The sequence below is a fragment of the Dermacentor albipictus genome, chromosome 9 (assembly GCF_038994185.2).
Source record: "Dermacentor albipictus isolate Rhodes 1998 colony chromosome 9, USDA_Dalb.pri_finalv2, whole genome shotgun sequence".
Classification (NCBI taxonomy): Eukaryota; Metazoa; Arthropoda; class Arachnida; order Ixodida; family Ixodidae; genus Dermacentor; species Dermacentor albipictus.
In genome coordinates this window covers 96,367,175-96,381,685 of record NC_091829.1, presented here as the reverse complement: position 1 = coordinate 96,381,685, position 14,511 = coordinate 96,367,175, and the positions used below count along the sequence as shown (strand labels likewise).

At 46.9% G+C, this 14,511-nt stretch overlaps 1 protein-coding gene across 1 annotated transcript; it reads left to right on the top strand.

Moving 5' to 3' along the window:
* Nucleotides 1-3,518: 3,518 nt before the first annotated feature.
* LOC139050164 (tigger transposable element-derived protein 6-like) lies at nt 3,519-3,899 on the top strand. Its single transcript, XM_070526377.1, has one exon. The coding sequence runs from the start codon at nt 3,519-3,521 to the stop codon at nt 3,897-3,899; it is 381 nt and encodes a 126-aa protein (XP_070382478.1).
* The last annotated feature ends 10,612 nt before the right edge of the window (nt 3,900-14,511 follow it).

Below are 14,511 nucleotides of genomic sequence, written 5' to 3'. Positions count from 1 at the left end.
TCTGTCTACCCCTAAACATCTGTCTTATTTGGATTTCTAACAAGGAATGTGGTCCTTGAAAATCCACACATAGGGCCTTGAAAGTCCTTGAAAACCTTTGAATTTGTGTCATATACACCAGCATGAACCCTGGCCAGCTGTCCTAGCTAAATGTTGTCAACAAGTAAAAAGGGACGGCATTGTGCAAGCGTCGATCATTGTATGCTGATGCACATTTTTACGCCAACTACGAATATCTTTTCATTCTGGAAAAAAAAGTAATTTAAGTATTACTAGCTACCGTTGCCAACCAATAATTTGGACTCGGTGAGGATTGACAAAAATGAATAACCGGGAGTCCTAAATACCACATTCACCTGAAATTAGGCGACTTTACCAAAACAGGTGTGCCACATTATCGGATTGTCACTTTCGGGGATACCTTCAATTTCGTGTGGCTAGTAGAGGAGGCATCGGCGTCTACTAGTTATAGCATACTTAGCAGGGCGCCAAGCACACTACAGTGAAATCTCGTTACTACGAACCCAACATTAACGAATTTCTGAAATTTATGAATATTCTAAAAATCCCCACCAGATTGCCTATATTTTCAATGTGAAAATATTTCAGAACTGCGAATTTCAATACAGCGCATATTTCAGAATAACGCACATAGTTTATTTCCCCTTCATAGCCAAAGAACATAAGTATGGGGCTCTTGCATTGCCCAGGGGGCGCTGCGAAAAAGGTGCTAAAAAGCGCCCTCTGCGCTAAAATGGGTCGTACCAAGCTCGGTCGTCTGCTTCGGAAAGCACGTTTACACTATGGACCCGCCACTTTCGGTTGTGTTGTTTCACGGCCTGCAGCGAATATCGGGCGCCGAAGATTTTTTCAGGGGTGGCACGCTGCGCAAAGGCAAGAAATTATGCAGTGCCGAATACGTGTACGCCGTTCAAGAATTGGGCGGCGAAGTTTTAGCACCGTGTCAATCGCAAGTGAAGCGAGTCGCGTACGAAGTGGAACTTCAGGTAAGGTTTGCACGCTAGCTGCTAGATTCAGGCGCACAAACGCGAGGAAATGCTTGCTATAAATGAATCCACAGCGGCGATAAGCAGACATCATGTGTACGGAACTGCTCGAGCACACGACGGTACGCGCCGCGATGTACGAACTGCTCGAGCGCACGATCGTACGCGCCGCGACGGCAGCGGTCTTTCGACATGCCGCGAAACGGCGGGCCTCCTGCAATCTTTGTTGACTGCATGCCGCTAAACAAGTAGTTATGCCTGCGTTGTAGTAGCGGCCATCTGTCCTTTTTAGTAACTGGTAATAACTGATGCAATGCATATGAGCTCGCACGTACGTGCGAATCGCGCTGCAGCGCGAGCTCGTACGCCGCTCGCTTGATGTAGGTTTTAATGACAGCGCTCGAACATCGATGTGCTGCAATCAATACTGCCTTGCTGCGTTGCCTCAACGTGCTGGCTTGAGATCAAGGATGAGCGCATTTAACTCTCTTAACCTGTGCTGCTCGTAGTGGAGTAGTGAATTGTCATCGAATGAGCCCGACCATTTGTGCTCATTTGCACACGCCTGGTCACTTCACCACTTCGCATCGGTCGAATTGTTAATTGTCGCTGTGGCCGGGTCTCGAATCGTGAATTACCAGCCATGCCTGCTGCTATGTCGGTCTGCTGTCGGGACTGTAGGTGCAAAAGACCGAACATTAGAACGCAAATAATCAAGCAAGCTTCAAGACAGGCGAAGCAGTCAGCATGGCGCGAAGTTTCGCTTACTCAGCGCGACGAACTGCAGCTATGCAGCGCGCCCGACGCTCCACTTCGTGAGGCCTTGAAGGAAAGCGGCAGAATATGATGTTGGGATTCAGGCCTTCTTGTTCATGGCAGCACACGAGGCAGAAGTAATGACGGTGACGCCTTCTCGAGGCTGGGCTAGGTCTCTCCGGATCGGCGCCACCGATTCCGTCTGCTCCCAGCATTGCGTCCCACGGCACACGGAGAGCCCGTTTTCGTTAAACTATAGGCTGCGGCGAGCTCGCAGCGTGGTCGGCATGGTCTGCGAGAAGTGATGAGCCTTTTTGCACTCGCAACAAGGCAGAAAAAAGTGCGAATCGACGCAAAACTCGGCCTAGAAATGTGCTTCGCCACAGCCAGGGCTCAATACGACCCAAGCTGGTACGACCCAGATGTCGTTTCTTGCGCCGCCACCAGGCGCCGCTACTATACCTCAAACTCCAGCGCAAGACGCCCATTATGAATTCGGCTATAAGTAGCAGCGCTGCAACTCTCGTGTGAAGCAGAAACCACGAGTGCAGTAGCTACGATCATCACCATGTCGAGTGCCAACTGCTTCACCACGAACTTCACCAAGAATAGGAAGGAACAGCGCCAACTAAGACGATCACAAGTGGGGAGAACGACACAGGACAAGCGTTGTGTCTTGTGTGCGTTTGGCGCTTGTCCTGTGTCGTTCTTCCCACTTGTGATGGTCTTAGTTGGCGCTGTTCCTTCCTATTCAAGTACGCACCATCTAGCCCAAATGAATGTTGTCCTTCACCAAGAACTTCACGACAAAGGTTTGGTGGGGTTTACGCGAGATCCAACGATGAATGCAGCTAGCGATGACGCCAAGAAGCAGCAAAAGCAGTTTTCACTGCAAGACAAATTGGACGTACTGCAGGAAATCGACGCAGGAAGAAAGCAAATCGATGTGTGCAGACAGCGCAGAATGGCCCCATCGACCGTCGCGACCATTTTGAAAGACCAAGACAAGATTGTCAAGCTTCACCAGGAATCTCATCTCGCTCCTACAAGGAAATGGCTGTGACTGGGAAACATTCAACATGTTGACCAAGCTGTTCTCACATGGTTCAAGATTCCAGAGTGCAAGACGTCCCTGTGTCTGGCCCAATGCTCCAAAAAAAAAAAGCCTGTGAATTTCCCGATGCACTTGAAATAACTGGGTTTGACAACAGTGCAAGTTGGCCTTTTCGTTTCCGCCAAAGGAACACAATAACTTGGAAGGTAGTCTTTGGTGAGCAAAAGGCTGCTGGCAGAGAAGGCGAGGATTCCTGGAACAATTATTGTTTTCTAGAGGTGGCTGAATCGTACTCTGAAGACGATATTTCCAATGCGGATGAGGCCGCATGTTTTTATCAGCTCCTGCCAGACCGGACGATGCACTTGAAAGGGCAGCAGTGCAAAGGAGGGAAGAAGTCGCATCTTCGCGTGACAGTCCTGTTCTGTTGCAATGCAACAAGCATGAAGAAAATTAAACCGCTCGTCATCGGTAAGTACACGAAGCCTCGCTGCATGAAAAATGTTGTGTCATTACCGTATGCCTACAGCGCTAAGAAGCGAGCCTGGATGACCCGAGAACTCTTTTCCGAGTGGCTGACGAAACTCGCCGAACCAATGAGGAGGGATGACCGAAGAAATCTACTGGTTGTCGACAACTGCTCTGCTCACACAGGGACTGTTCGATTGACGCACGTTCAGTTGGAGTTTTTGCCGCCAAACATGTCCTTGCTGCAGCCCCTGGACGAGGGCATTATAAAGAGTGTGAAAGCAGAATTTCATAAGCACTTTGTGCAGCGGTTCATTATCAACTTCTGCCTAAAGCAGCCGACTGCAGTCAATATTCGTCTGGCAGCGGAAATGCTCACAGGAGCTTGGTGGAACTTGAAAGCGTCCACCATTAGCAACTGCTGGAGAAAGGCAGGGCTTGTCAAAGCACCTGTGCAGCTTGGAGATGACCTGGAGGTGACCAACAACAACCCAGGAGACCTGTGGACCGATGTTGTGGAACAGCTGCCCACTGTCTCTTCCTTCGACAATTACGTGGAGGGCGACAGTGCAGCACTTAACGGCAGCAGAACTGATAACCAAAGAGATTGTTAACTGCTGTCGCGACATCTCCAGTGACGATGACGACCGGAAGGAAGACGACTGTGGGTCACCGAACACAGAAGATAACATCGTGTTGAACATTGATGTTTTAGTACACATGAACAAAGTCTGCACTTTCATCGCTCGGTGCAATGACGTACCCGATGAGGTATTGCGCAAAGTGGAAGATATATAGACGCATTCCTAATCGGTTGAGCGTGCTGCACACGCCAGAAGAAAATCAGGTTTCTTCAAATAAAGCAGCTTTGAAGTGAGTGAAACATTTTTATTTTTAGAGTATGCTTGTCTGCACATGCGTCTGCTGCCAAGGTACGCCATTTTCATTCCTAGGTTTGTCCACTGGCTTTTAACTGCAAGTTTTTCATTACAATATTTCAAAATAGCAAACGATTTTCGGTCGTCCCGCGTGATTCGTTATATCGAGATTTAACTGTATATTGTCACAGGGTGGCAATGCTGCCACTTGTCGATGCATCCGGTGTTAGTGAAGCGAAATATCGCTAAAATCAAAGTATCTTCGGAAGTGATCATCCAAGAATATGGTCCAAGTTTCTCTATGCGTTGGTGTGCATACATATGCTTGCCCTTTACGTAGACATTTATTGCACTGCCCTTTATGCTATTCCTTTTGCACTCTTTGCACTTCGTTAGTGGTTAGAGTGATGCTCTGCACACATTATCAAAGGGATCAGCCAGCCATGAACGGTAGGTGATATAAGAGTGGCATATCGAGCAGAAGGCATCGCTGCAACATAGTGGCTAGCATCTCAACCACTGTCATGCTGTTGCTAAATATATATGAATGTACAGTCAATGCAACTACTATGAAGAGTAGCCTTTGCTGCTTTCTGATTGAGGAGGCAACGCATAAAAACAAAAATATCACTATTTCTGCTTGACTCGGTAGCCGAATCAGCACACAGTCATGCAGTCAGAGTCCAAACAATCGCATGGTGCACTGTAAGGTGTCTGAAATTTTGGTCGTCCTTATATGTGAAATTTCTGGGGCTAGTGGCTAGTGCCACAGAGCTGTCCAAATAATCAAGCATGTCCGAATTAATGGTTGGCCGACTGTATATTTTAAATAACTTACCTAATCGATAAAGCACCAATGCAAAAGTCATGAAGGATGTTGAGAAAAGTGATCGATAAGAATGTGTAAAACAAGCTGTGTCTTGTGTGCACCTTCTTTCTTCCCGTGAAAAAATCAAAGCCTGCACTATAAATCAAGCAAAAAAAATATACAGATCCCACACACTATGGGAAATTCACGTTATGCGAAGCATTTTGCAGGCAGCTGACCATGCATCGTTGTTTAATGCTCTGCAAAGCATTACCAGGTTGGCCAATGGGTCTGTAAATTTAGTATTCGTGTGTGATTACAGTGAACCAGAATTGATGCAAGTGTGTGATCACAGCAGCAAGACGACAACGATGGTGACGACGATTGCGTGATTTCTACGAACGATGAAATTGACGTAAGTGAGCGGCATGGAGCGGTGAGATGGGTATGAAATGCAGAAGCTTAATGCTCACTGACAGCAGCATGTGGTATCACTTAAGGACATAAACTGGCTATTTGACACCATTTCTGTAGCACAACCTGAAGCCTGTGTCCTTTTATAACCATTCGGAAGAGTGGCATTGTGCAGCTGCTTACCTATGCTGAACTTTTGTGATGCTGCCGTTAGGGAAATATGATGCAGCGTTGTCGTATTCGGAGACTATGTGTACCAGGAAAGAGCACGCCTCTATGTTTGATTAAGTGGCCTCAGGCACGTACCCAGGATTTTTTTTCGGGGGGGGGGGGGGGGGGGCCCGCAGCCTCCATCATCATCATCATCATCATCATCATGTTTTATGTCCACTGCAGGACGAAGGCCTCGCCCTGCGATCTCCAATCACCCCTGTCCTGCGCCAACCGATTCCAACTAGCGCCCGCGAATTTCCTAATTTCATCGCTCCACCTAGTGTTCTGTCGTCCTCGATTGCGTTTCCCTTCTCTTGGTGCCCATTCTGTAACCCTAATGGTCCAACGGTTATCTAACCGAGGCATTACATGACCTGCCCAGCTACATTTCTTCCTCTTGATGTCAATTAGAATATCGTCTATAGCCGTTTGATCTCTGATCCAAACCAATCTCTTTCTCTCTTAACGTTATGCATAGCAATCTTCGTTCGATCGCTCTTTGCGTGGTCCTTAACTTGCTCTGCAGTCTCTGCCCCATATGCACTGGCAAAATGCACTGGGAAATGCACTGGCAAATGCATTGGCACTGGACATATTGCACTGGCAAAATGCACTGATTGCACACCTTACTTTTCAATAATAATGGTAAGCTTCCAGTCAGGAGCTGGAAATGTCTGCCGTATGCAATCTAACCTATTTTTATTCCTCTGTGAATTTCCTTGTCATGATCAGGGTTCCCTCTGATTAATTGACCTAGGTAAACGTACTCCTTCGCAGTCTCTAGTGGCCGACTGGTGATCCTGATCTCTTGTTCCTTTGCCCGGCTATTTATCATTATCTTCATCTTCTGCATAATAATATTCAACCCCACTCTTACACTCTCTCTGTTAAGGTCTCTAATCATTTGTTGTAACTCGTCTGCATTGTTGTTGAATAGAACAATGTCATCGGCAAACCGAAGGTTGCTCAGATATTTGCCGTCGATCTTTACTCCTAAGCCATCCCAGTTTAATAGCTTGAATTCTTCTAAGCACGCAGAAAATGGCTTTGGAGAAATTGTGTCTCCCTGTCTGACCCCTTTCTCTATAGGTATCTGCCTGCTTTTCTTGTGTAGAATTAAGGTAGCTGTAGAACCTCGTAGATATTCTAATGCGAAAGACGAGTCAGCAAGACGAGAAACCATTTGCAGATTATATTTACAACAACGGTTGCAGCGCTGACCGGTTAGATTCACAGCGCGAGCCTAGTTCGTTCTTCCTTCTCTTTTCTGGAGTGATGGCGCCTACGCGCCTCGTTCAAACAAACAGATACCTCACGCATGTAGCAATATTTTCCAAGCTTTTTACATAAGCCTTCTGTACTCCTTGATTACGTAGTGCCTCTACGATTGCTGGTATCTCTATTGAATCAAATGCCTTTTCGTAATCTATATAAGCCACATAGAGAGGCTTATTGTACTCTGCAGATTTCGCGATAACCTGGTTGATGACATGGACGTGATCCATTGTAAAGTATCTCTTCCTGAAGCCAGCCTGTTCCCTCGGTTGACAAAATCCAGTGTTAACCCTATTCTATGGGAGATTATTTTGGTAAATATTTTATATAATACTGGGAGCAAGGTAATGGTCCCATAATTGCTCAATTCTTTAACGTCTCCTTTTTTTGTGGATTAGTATAATGTCTGCATTCTTCCAGTTTTCTGGGACCCTTGCAGTCGATAGACACTTCGTATAAAGAGCCGCCAGTTTTCCAAGCATTAGGTCTCCTCCATCTTTGATTAAATCGACTGTTATTCCACCTTATCCTGCCGCTCTTCATCGTTTCATTTCTTGCAGGGCCCTTCTGACCTCATCGCTAGTTATAGGAGTTTCTGTATCGTGTTCATTACTGTTTCTAAGTGAACTATCGTGACTCCTCTGGGTATGTAGACAGGTCACCTTAGAATTTTTCCGCTGCTTTTACTATATCTTCGAGATTGCTGATGATATTATCCTTCTTATCTTTTACTGCATACATCATGGTTTGTCCTATTCCAGGTTTCTTTTTTACTGATTCCAGGCGGCGTTCATTTTTTACGGCTTCTTCAGTCCTTCTCATGTTATAGTTTCGAATATCAGTTATTTTCGCCTTGTTGATCAGTTTTGACAGTTCTGCGAATTGCGAAACGCTGTGCGGCCGCCAGTCCCATACGACCGCGTTGAGCACATGACTCTGCGATTCTAGACGTACTGCGTTCACTGCGAAAGGTTAGAAAAACACCCACATAAGCACAGCAGCGAAGTGGCTACGTGAGGCGGTTCGACCGACAACTGTAGAAGCGTCATTCAAAACAAGTAATCGTTCTCCACTTCCGGCGGCCTCTTCTCTACTTCCTTTTTAAATAAAAAAATGTTGATCCATAAATATTCTCATAAATAACGGTTAACTATTTTTGTTATTCGCTTTTGCTTTCAGTTTGGTTGTTGCCTTGGCTCTCCCTTAATTAGTAGATCGCTTAATTTCTCAACTCCTTGCGATTTTTGTTTCCAGTTGCCAATTTTGCACGAAAAGTGCTATACAGTTAGGGAAAAACAGACGAGGTAACGGGCGACAGTCATCTTGCTTATGGGTTTAAGGGTTATTGCAGGGTTTCATGATGGACGCTCTTTCACATTATTTTATTTCCCACCTTATCTAACCCATATAACGTGTATATGGTTCCGGGCATCTGTCAGCATCGGGGTGAGCCGTAACTAAAGGAAACAATGAGACAAAGGGATAAGTTAAACGCAATTGACGGTTTCTCCCGCCGCAACTCGTTCCATGAGAGTACAGACCAGCTGAGTAACAGCCGTATCCCTCTCATGGTCCCAGGATCAGCCTAAACAAAGAAGGTTGAACTAACAAAAGCAACAGCTATGCGCGTGACGGTTGAATAGATGGTGACAACTGAACACATCTCGAGTTAATCGCGCGGGTGCGGAATCTACGAGAAAACTGTCCTTCACATCACAAGAGATGCCGATAACTACCGCCATCTAAAAGGAGTGAAAAAGGCAGCATAATGCTGACCGATGAACAGCTGCGAAGTCTCAACATTGATCTGGCGGCGCTTTAGGAATGTGTGAGGAGTGGTGGCGTGGGTGGGGAGAGGGGGGGGGGGGGGGGGGTATGCCAGTTGATTTCGGGGGGGGCCCGGGCCCCCCCGGGCCCCCCCCTGGGTACGTGCCTGAGTGGCCTGGCAATGACAAGAAGGGCCGCAAAAGTCTGGTACAGCTTTGGGAGGATCGAGGAGGCGGCGCGATGCTGTTTTGCAATTGGAGGTCAACACTCGTGGTAAACTTGTTTTTCTATCACTGTTTATACGAATGCAACCACCGCTTGGTGTTCTGATGCCAAGATGCTGGGATCTTACATGTGCCACCTGGTTCGAGTGCAGAGGGCATGAGAGACTCAGAGGCGGGAGTCTGATTACGAAGCTGGTATGACGATACACTATAAAACAGAAAGGTGAAGATGCTTATCGCAATAGGGTTGGCGGCGATAGCTGTGAATGTGGCGTGCGACCACCCAGGAGGAGATTTCTTGGTACTGGAATAGGAAACAGTGTGCGCCGGTGTCTTCGCGCGAGACGGGCAAGCGAGTATTGTGGTGAAGCTGCCCTGGTGGGCGGCTACTGTTCTCGATTGTGTGTGCCTCACGCAAATTTTTGTTTACGTGGGATCAATGACTGGAAAGCGTTTCGAACGATCAGTTTGGCGATGTAATGAACGTTGGTGGCGGTGCTGAAATATGTTTTCCAGCAACGTGTGGACCGGTAAAAAAAAAAAAAGCGGAATTCAATTGGGTAATTTTTTTGTGTTCTCGATCATGAAGGTTGGTGCCGGGAAATCCTACATAATGGGACCGTATCAACGAGGTCCTATTGTATGTCGACTGCGACAGCATTATATTAGAGATGATTTATTAATTTTTTTATTCGATTAACAAATAATCATTTTAGCCTTTAATCAATTAATTACTTTTGGTGCAGGGTTTTTCTATTGGATAACCGAAGTTATTGCTGGCAGTTTCAAAAAGGTTAAAACACAGTTATCTACTTATGTAGGACCCTATTTTGATGTTTGAGAGGTGTAACCAAGTTTGAAACACAAGTGTATAAACGCTTAATGAAGTATAATCTTTAACTTGTTAAAGACTAAATATAGTTGGCACTAGTGGCTTTGGAAAGATAAACAATAAATGTTATAAATGGCACATCGTGCAGAATTAGAAAAGATACATGGCAATAGTGAATCCTGTACAGTACAATTAAACAGAAATAACAAAAATGTCAAGAGTGAAAGGTGAAGTCCAACTGAAGTACGGAAGAAACTGCAATAACAGGGAAAAGAAAATTACTGATCTAGGATATTAAACTGCATGCTCTTTTCTATGGAGCAAATAAATGCCAGTTGGCTGGGTGAAACCGGCGACACCTTTGAATGGCCGCACAACCAGCATGCAAGAACAGACGCTCGGATGCTATAGGTATGCTGGAATCAACATGAGCTCCATCGCTATGTCAAAGTAATGCTGCAAACCGGCATGCATGCTGTGCCATGTCCTTAGGGGACTGGTAGTGGCAGGACGATCAAGGGCTGGGTTTGTTGTAGTATGCCTTGAACTGCAAGGGCATTTCAAGCCTCCGGCATGGGGCAGTGGGGTGGCATATGTGGTGTGGGGAAGAAGGGAAGCACTCGGCACAGCATCACGCGGGACTCGGAGAAGCAGCAGTGTTACTGCGCCAAGTAGTCCGCCAGCGTTTGACAGTGCTTTGACAGCGCTCTGCCTCCGTAGCTTAAGCTAGGGAGGCAAAGCGCGCACAAGCGAGAGCGCTTATGAAAAGAGTCCCACGTTTTCATCCTCTTTAGATTAAGCTGGGGAAGAGAAAACACATACACCTTACTAGCAACAGTTAAATAAGACAAAACACACGATTGAATGTAAAAGCTTACTTATATTGCGGCTTTTCCCTTCTGCATCTAGGCAAGTGCAAAACCGTCGTGGAAATGGAAACTGCGCCGATTCAGCGTCTGTTCCGAGCAACTAAAAGCACTGTCAAACGCTGGCAGACTACTTGGCGCGGTAATACATGTGCAGAAGCTCCGCCTCCGTAGCTTTCCTTTCATAGCCACAGAAAGTTGTCCCCGAGTATAGCAGACCAACCGGAAGTCGTAGGTTCTTGTTCGACTAGTAAATAGCTCCTGATCCTGGTGACATCACTAGATACACTCTGGTGACGTCACAACGAGCGTTGGTTGCACCGGAAAGGCCCGGAGAGGAGCACAGGATTGTTTTTTTTATTTTGTGACGCGCCCACGGCGCGTAGCTTTGCATCGCTTGGCATCGTCGATACGGCATTCTCAACTCGATGCACGTGTTTACTTCAAAAGCTTAAAAAATGTTGGAGGTGGTTTAGTGGCACTTTAAGCCCATATAAAATGGTGCAGCTTAAAAACACAGAAAGAAAAGAAAAAGAAAATGCTAGAACTTGTTAACTAGATCAAAGTAGACTTAGTTGTACGCGCAAGCACCACGGGTGACCTTGCATCAAAGTGACGATTCTATCCCTCGTATCTTTTACAAAATTTCGATCTCATGCACACTGTGACGTGCTTGCGTATGCGTACAGACCGAGTTCGCGCTTGTTTCGATTTTCATGGTTTGCGATTGTTTTGTAATCCGATAGTATGCGCGACGCGAATTACGCAGTACTTTTTGGATTTGGAATCCAGGCGGCATGAGTGATTACTATGGAACCTTCCACGAGTCATATATAAAAGCCGGCGAGCTTGACCCGCAGATCAGATTTTCGGTGATTGCCAACTCCGCTACATGGTTCTCTCAAATTCCTTGCCTCAATATATTGTGAAATGAATACACGTATAGAGCTTGCACTCAAATTTCGCATTGTTGAGTTTGTATGTATTATATATATATGAGTTGTTCCCAGGCAAGGTCGACATACTTTGCCACTAATAACGGGAGCTTCTGAATATCCATTAACAAAAATTTATTAACACTTATTATTACCTTAGGGGCAGTTGCTTAAATAATGAATTTGAAGGCAGTCACGTTTTATAGCAGCGCCATTTAAAAATCTTGAAAGTCGCACCTACTTGTTTACCATCGAATTTCAGGTAAATCCAGGCGATATCGAAACCTATAGCGCGCCGGGAGCTCGTGTTCCAACTTTGGAACACGAGAAGCAGGCGTGCGATCCTGGCCTAACGGTTAGAACACTTAATTGGCTGCTGTGCGCGGTGGCAGAGGTTCATAGAATTACTGCATAGGATCCCTTTCCCTAAAGGGAGCCTAGCTCTCTCTATATGTTCGATTCTCATATTGCTCACAGATTTCATTTTTCTTAAAGCGAAGCGAGACAAAAGAATTATCAAAGGGCCAAGAATGAGCCAGAGAATGCTTCACATTAAAAGCATAATCTTTATTTTCCTCACCCCTCCTCTGCACAACATTTTCTCTCAGCTGGGGTGGGAACAGCAATATGACCCTGCCTATTGCTCCTTTTAAGCTAGGGGTCCCTGAAAAGGTTTGGACGAATTTTGTAGACGCATAACGTACAGCCACAGTAAAACATTAGCGCCACAATCGAAGTGGAGCGTCTCATATTAGCAGAGCTACGGACGATTAGAAGGTATACTCCTCCCTAGCCGCGTTTTTTTTTTTTCTCCTCAACTCGTTCATCGAGTGCTCGGAGCTAATTAGCTCCGCCTTCACTGGCTCTGCGAAATGAGGCGACGTCGTGTCGTCTACTTCCGGTTGTCTTGTAGCCAGCGCGCAAAGCCTATCCAACCTCTCCGCTAGCCGCCTGGGCCTCTGATCACCGGCGAGAGCTATCCAAGTAGCGGGCGCAGCGAGAGTTCTGTCGCAGCACCGAGCGTGTCTGGTATTCCGGTAAAGCGAGCTGGCCGTTCTGACGGATGGGCGGAGGCCTTAACTAAAGCCGCTCCATACTACTACCGTTGTGACGTGCACAGTGCAGCCACCTGGTGGCGCAGACCTTAACTATGCAAACACAGAGCTAGAAGAAGAGTTCTGGACTTTTAAGTGCCAAAGCCGCGATTTGGTAGGACGTTCTTGCTGGCTAGTTGGTTCGATAATGAGGCACGTCGTAGTGGGGACTCCGGATTAATTTTGACCTCCGGGGTATCTTTAACGTGCCCTTATGGCATGGAACATGGTTAGAGTGAAGTAGAATACCACTAAACTCTAGCACGGGCGTTTTCGCATTTCGCCCCCATCGAAATGCGGCCGCCGCGGCCGGGATTTGGTCCCGCGACCTCGTGCTTAGCATCGCAACACCATAGCCGCTAAACCACCACGGCGTATAAACAGAGCTACTATTGCATTAACCAAGTGTAAAATATTTTAAGCGTCTAAAAAGACATCCCAGGAATTACAAGTTGGCTACCATCTTCGTTGAGTCAGGGGGTACAAATGGGAAGACTATACGCAATCTAATTGCTGAAACTGAAAGTGCTGTTCGTTTAGTTCGGAGAGTATCAAATCGGCATCATGGACTCAAGGAGGATAACCTCATTCGACTAATGCATGCCTTCGTTCTGTGCCACTTTAGATATGTGGCAGCCATGCATCGATGGAAACGGGCAGAGCGGGATAAATTGAATACACAGCTTAGGAAGATTACCAAACGGGTTCTCGGGTTACCCGTATACACTTGTACAGAGCGCTTAATGCAGCTTGGCATTCATAACTCTCTTGAAGAGATTGCAGAGGGACAGGAGCGCGCACAGCTAATTCGCCTCACAACAACGAAGGCAGGGAGATCCATCTTGCAGGAACTCGGATATCACCCCGATAGAGTAGCAGAGGAGTTCTCTGACGTTCCTCCGTCGATTCGTGAGAACATTACGGTCGCGCCAATACCTAGGAACATGCACCCCGATCATAATCGCGGTAGAAGGAGGGCAAGGGCGGCCAACCTCCTTAGACAAATACACAGTGATCAGCGACAGGTCAGCTTTGTGGATGCCGCTTCTTGTAAGGGACGTCGGGCGTTCACCATCGTCACTGTTGATGGTCGGCAAGGAATCACCAATGCTGCCTCGGTTCGGACGAGGGACTCCGAAATAGCTGAGCAAATGGCTATTGCACTAGCCCTGCTGGATTGCTCATGGGGTGCCATCTATAGTGATTCAAGATCTGCAGTCAGAGCATTTGAAAAAGGCACCGTTTCCAAACAGGCCCTCAGACTTATTGGGCGCAAGGCAATCACGCACCACTTCATTTATTGGTTTCCGGCACATCAGGGTCAGATAAAGGGTGCTCCTCCCAGCCTCAACGAGTCGGCGGCTGCGCGTGAACTTGCCCACCGCGCTACCCTCGACCAATCGGAAGCCGACTCCCCAGAGAACAGGGACACGCCCTCCACCTACAACGAGATTACCAAACACTACTGTCTCAGCCGTAGAACCTACTTTGTTAAGCATTAACTACAAACGAATACCTATCCGAATCCATCGCTCTTAAATAAAATCTATCCGGACACTTACACCAACGCTACCTGCCACGATTGTGGAGATATAGCCACGTTAGACCATATGCTGTGGCGGTGTGCTCGGTCACGCTCTATCATCGCTAACAGCTCGGCCAGATGGGAGGCGGTTCTCCGCAGTCCTCTCCTGGCTGACCAACTCTGGGCTGTCCAGCAGGCCCACGATGCGGCCGAGAGGCTCGGCCTTCCGGTTCCCACGTGGGAGCGGCCCGCTTCGTGAAGGCTCACGATCTGCAGGACTTTAATTATTAAAGTTTTACCATACCATACCATACCATACCACACCATCTAGCTTGATACAGCTTGAACAGGCTAGAAACAGCTAGAGATATTTTAAGCTACAGTTTAGACATCTT

Excerpts from the sequence above, each read along its gene's own strand:
- LOC139050164 (XM_070526377.1), top strand. The coding sequence starts at position 3,519 with ATGTCCTTGCTGCAGCCCCTGGACGAGGGCATTATAAAGAGTGTGAAA.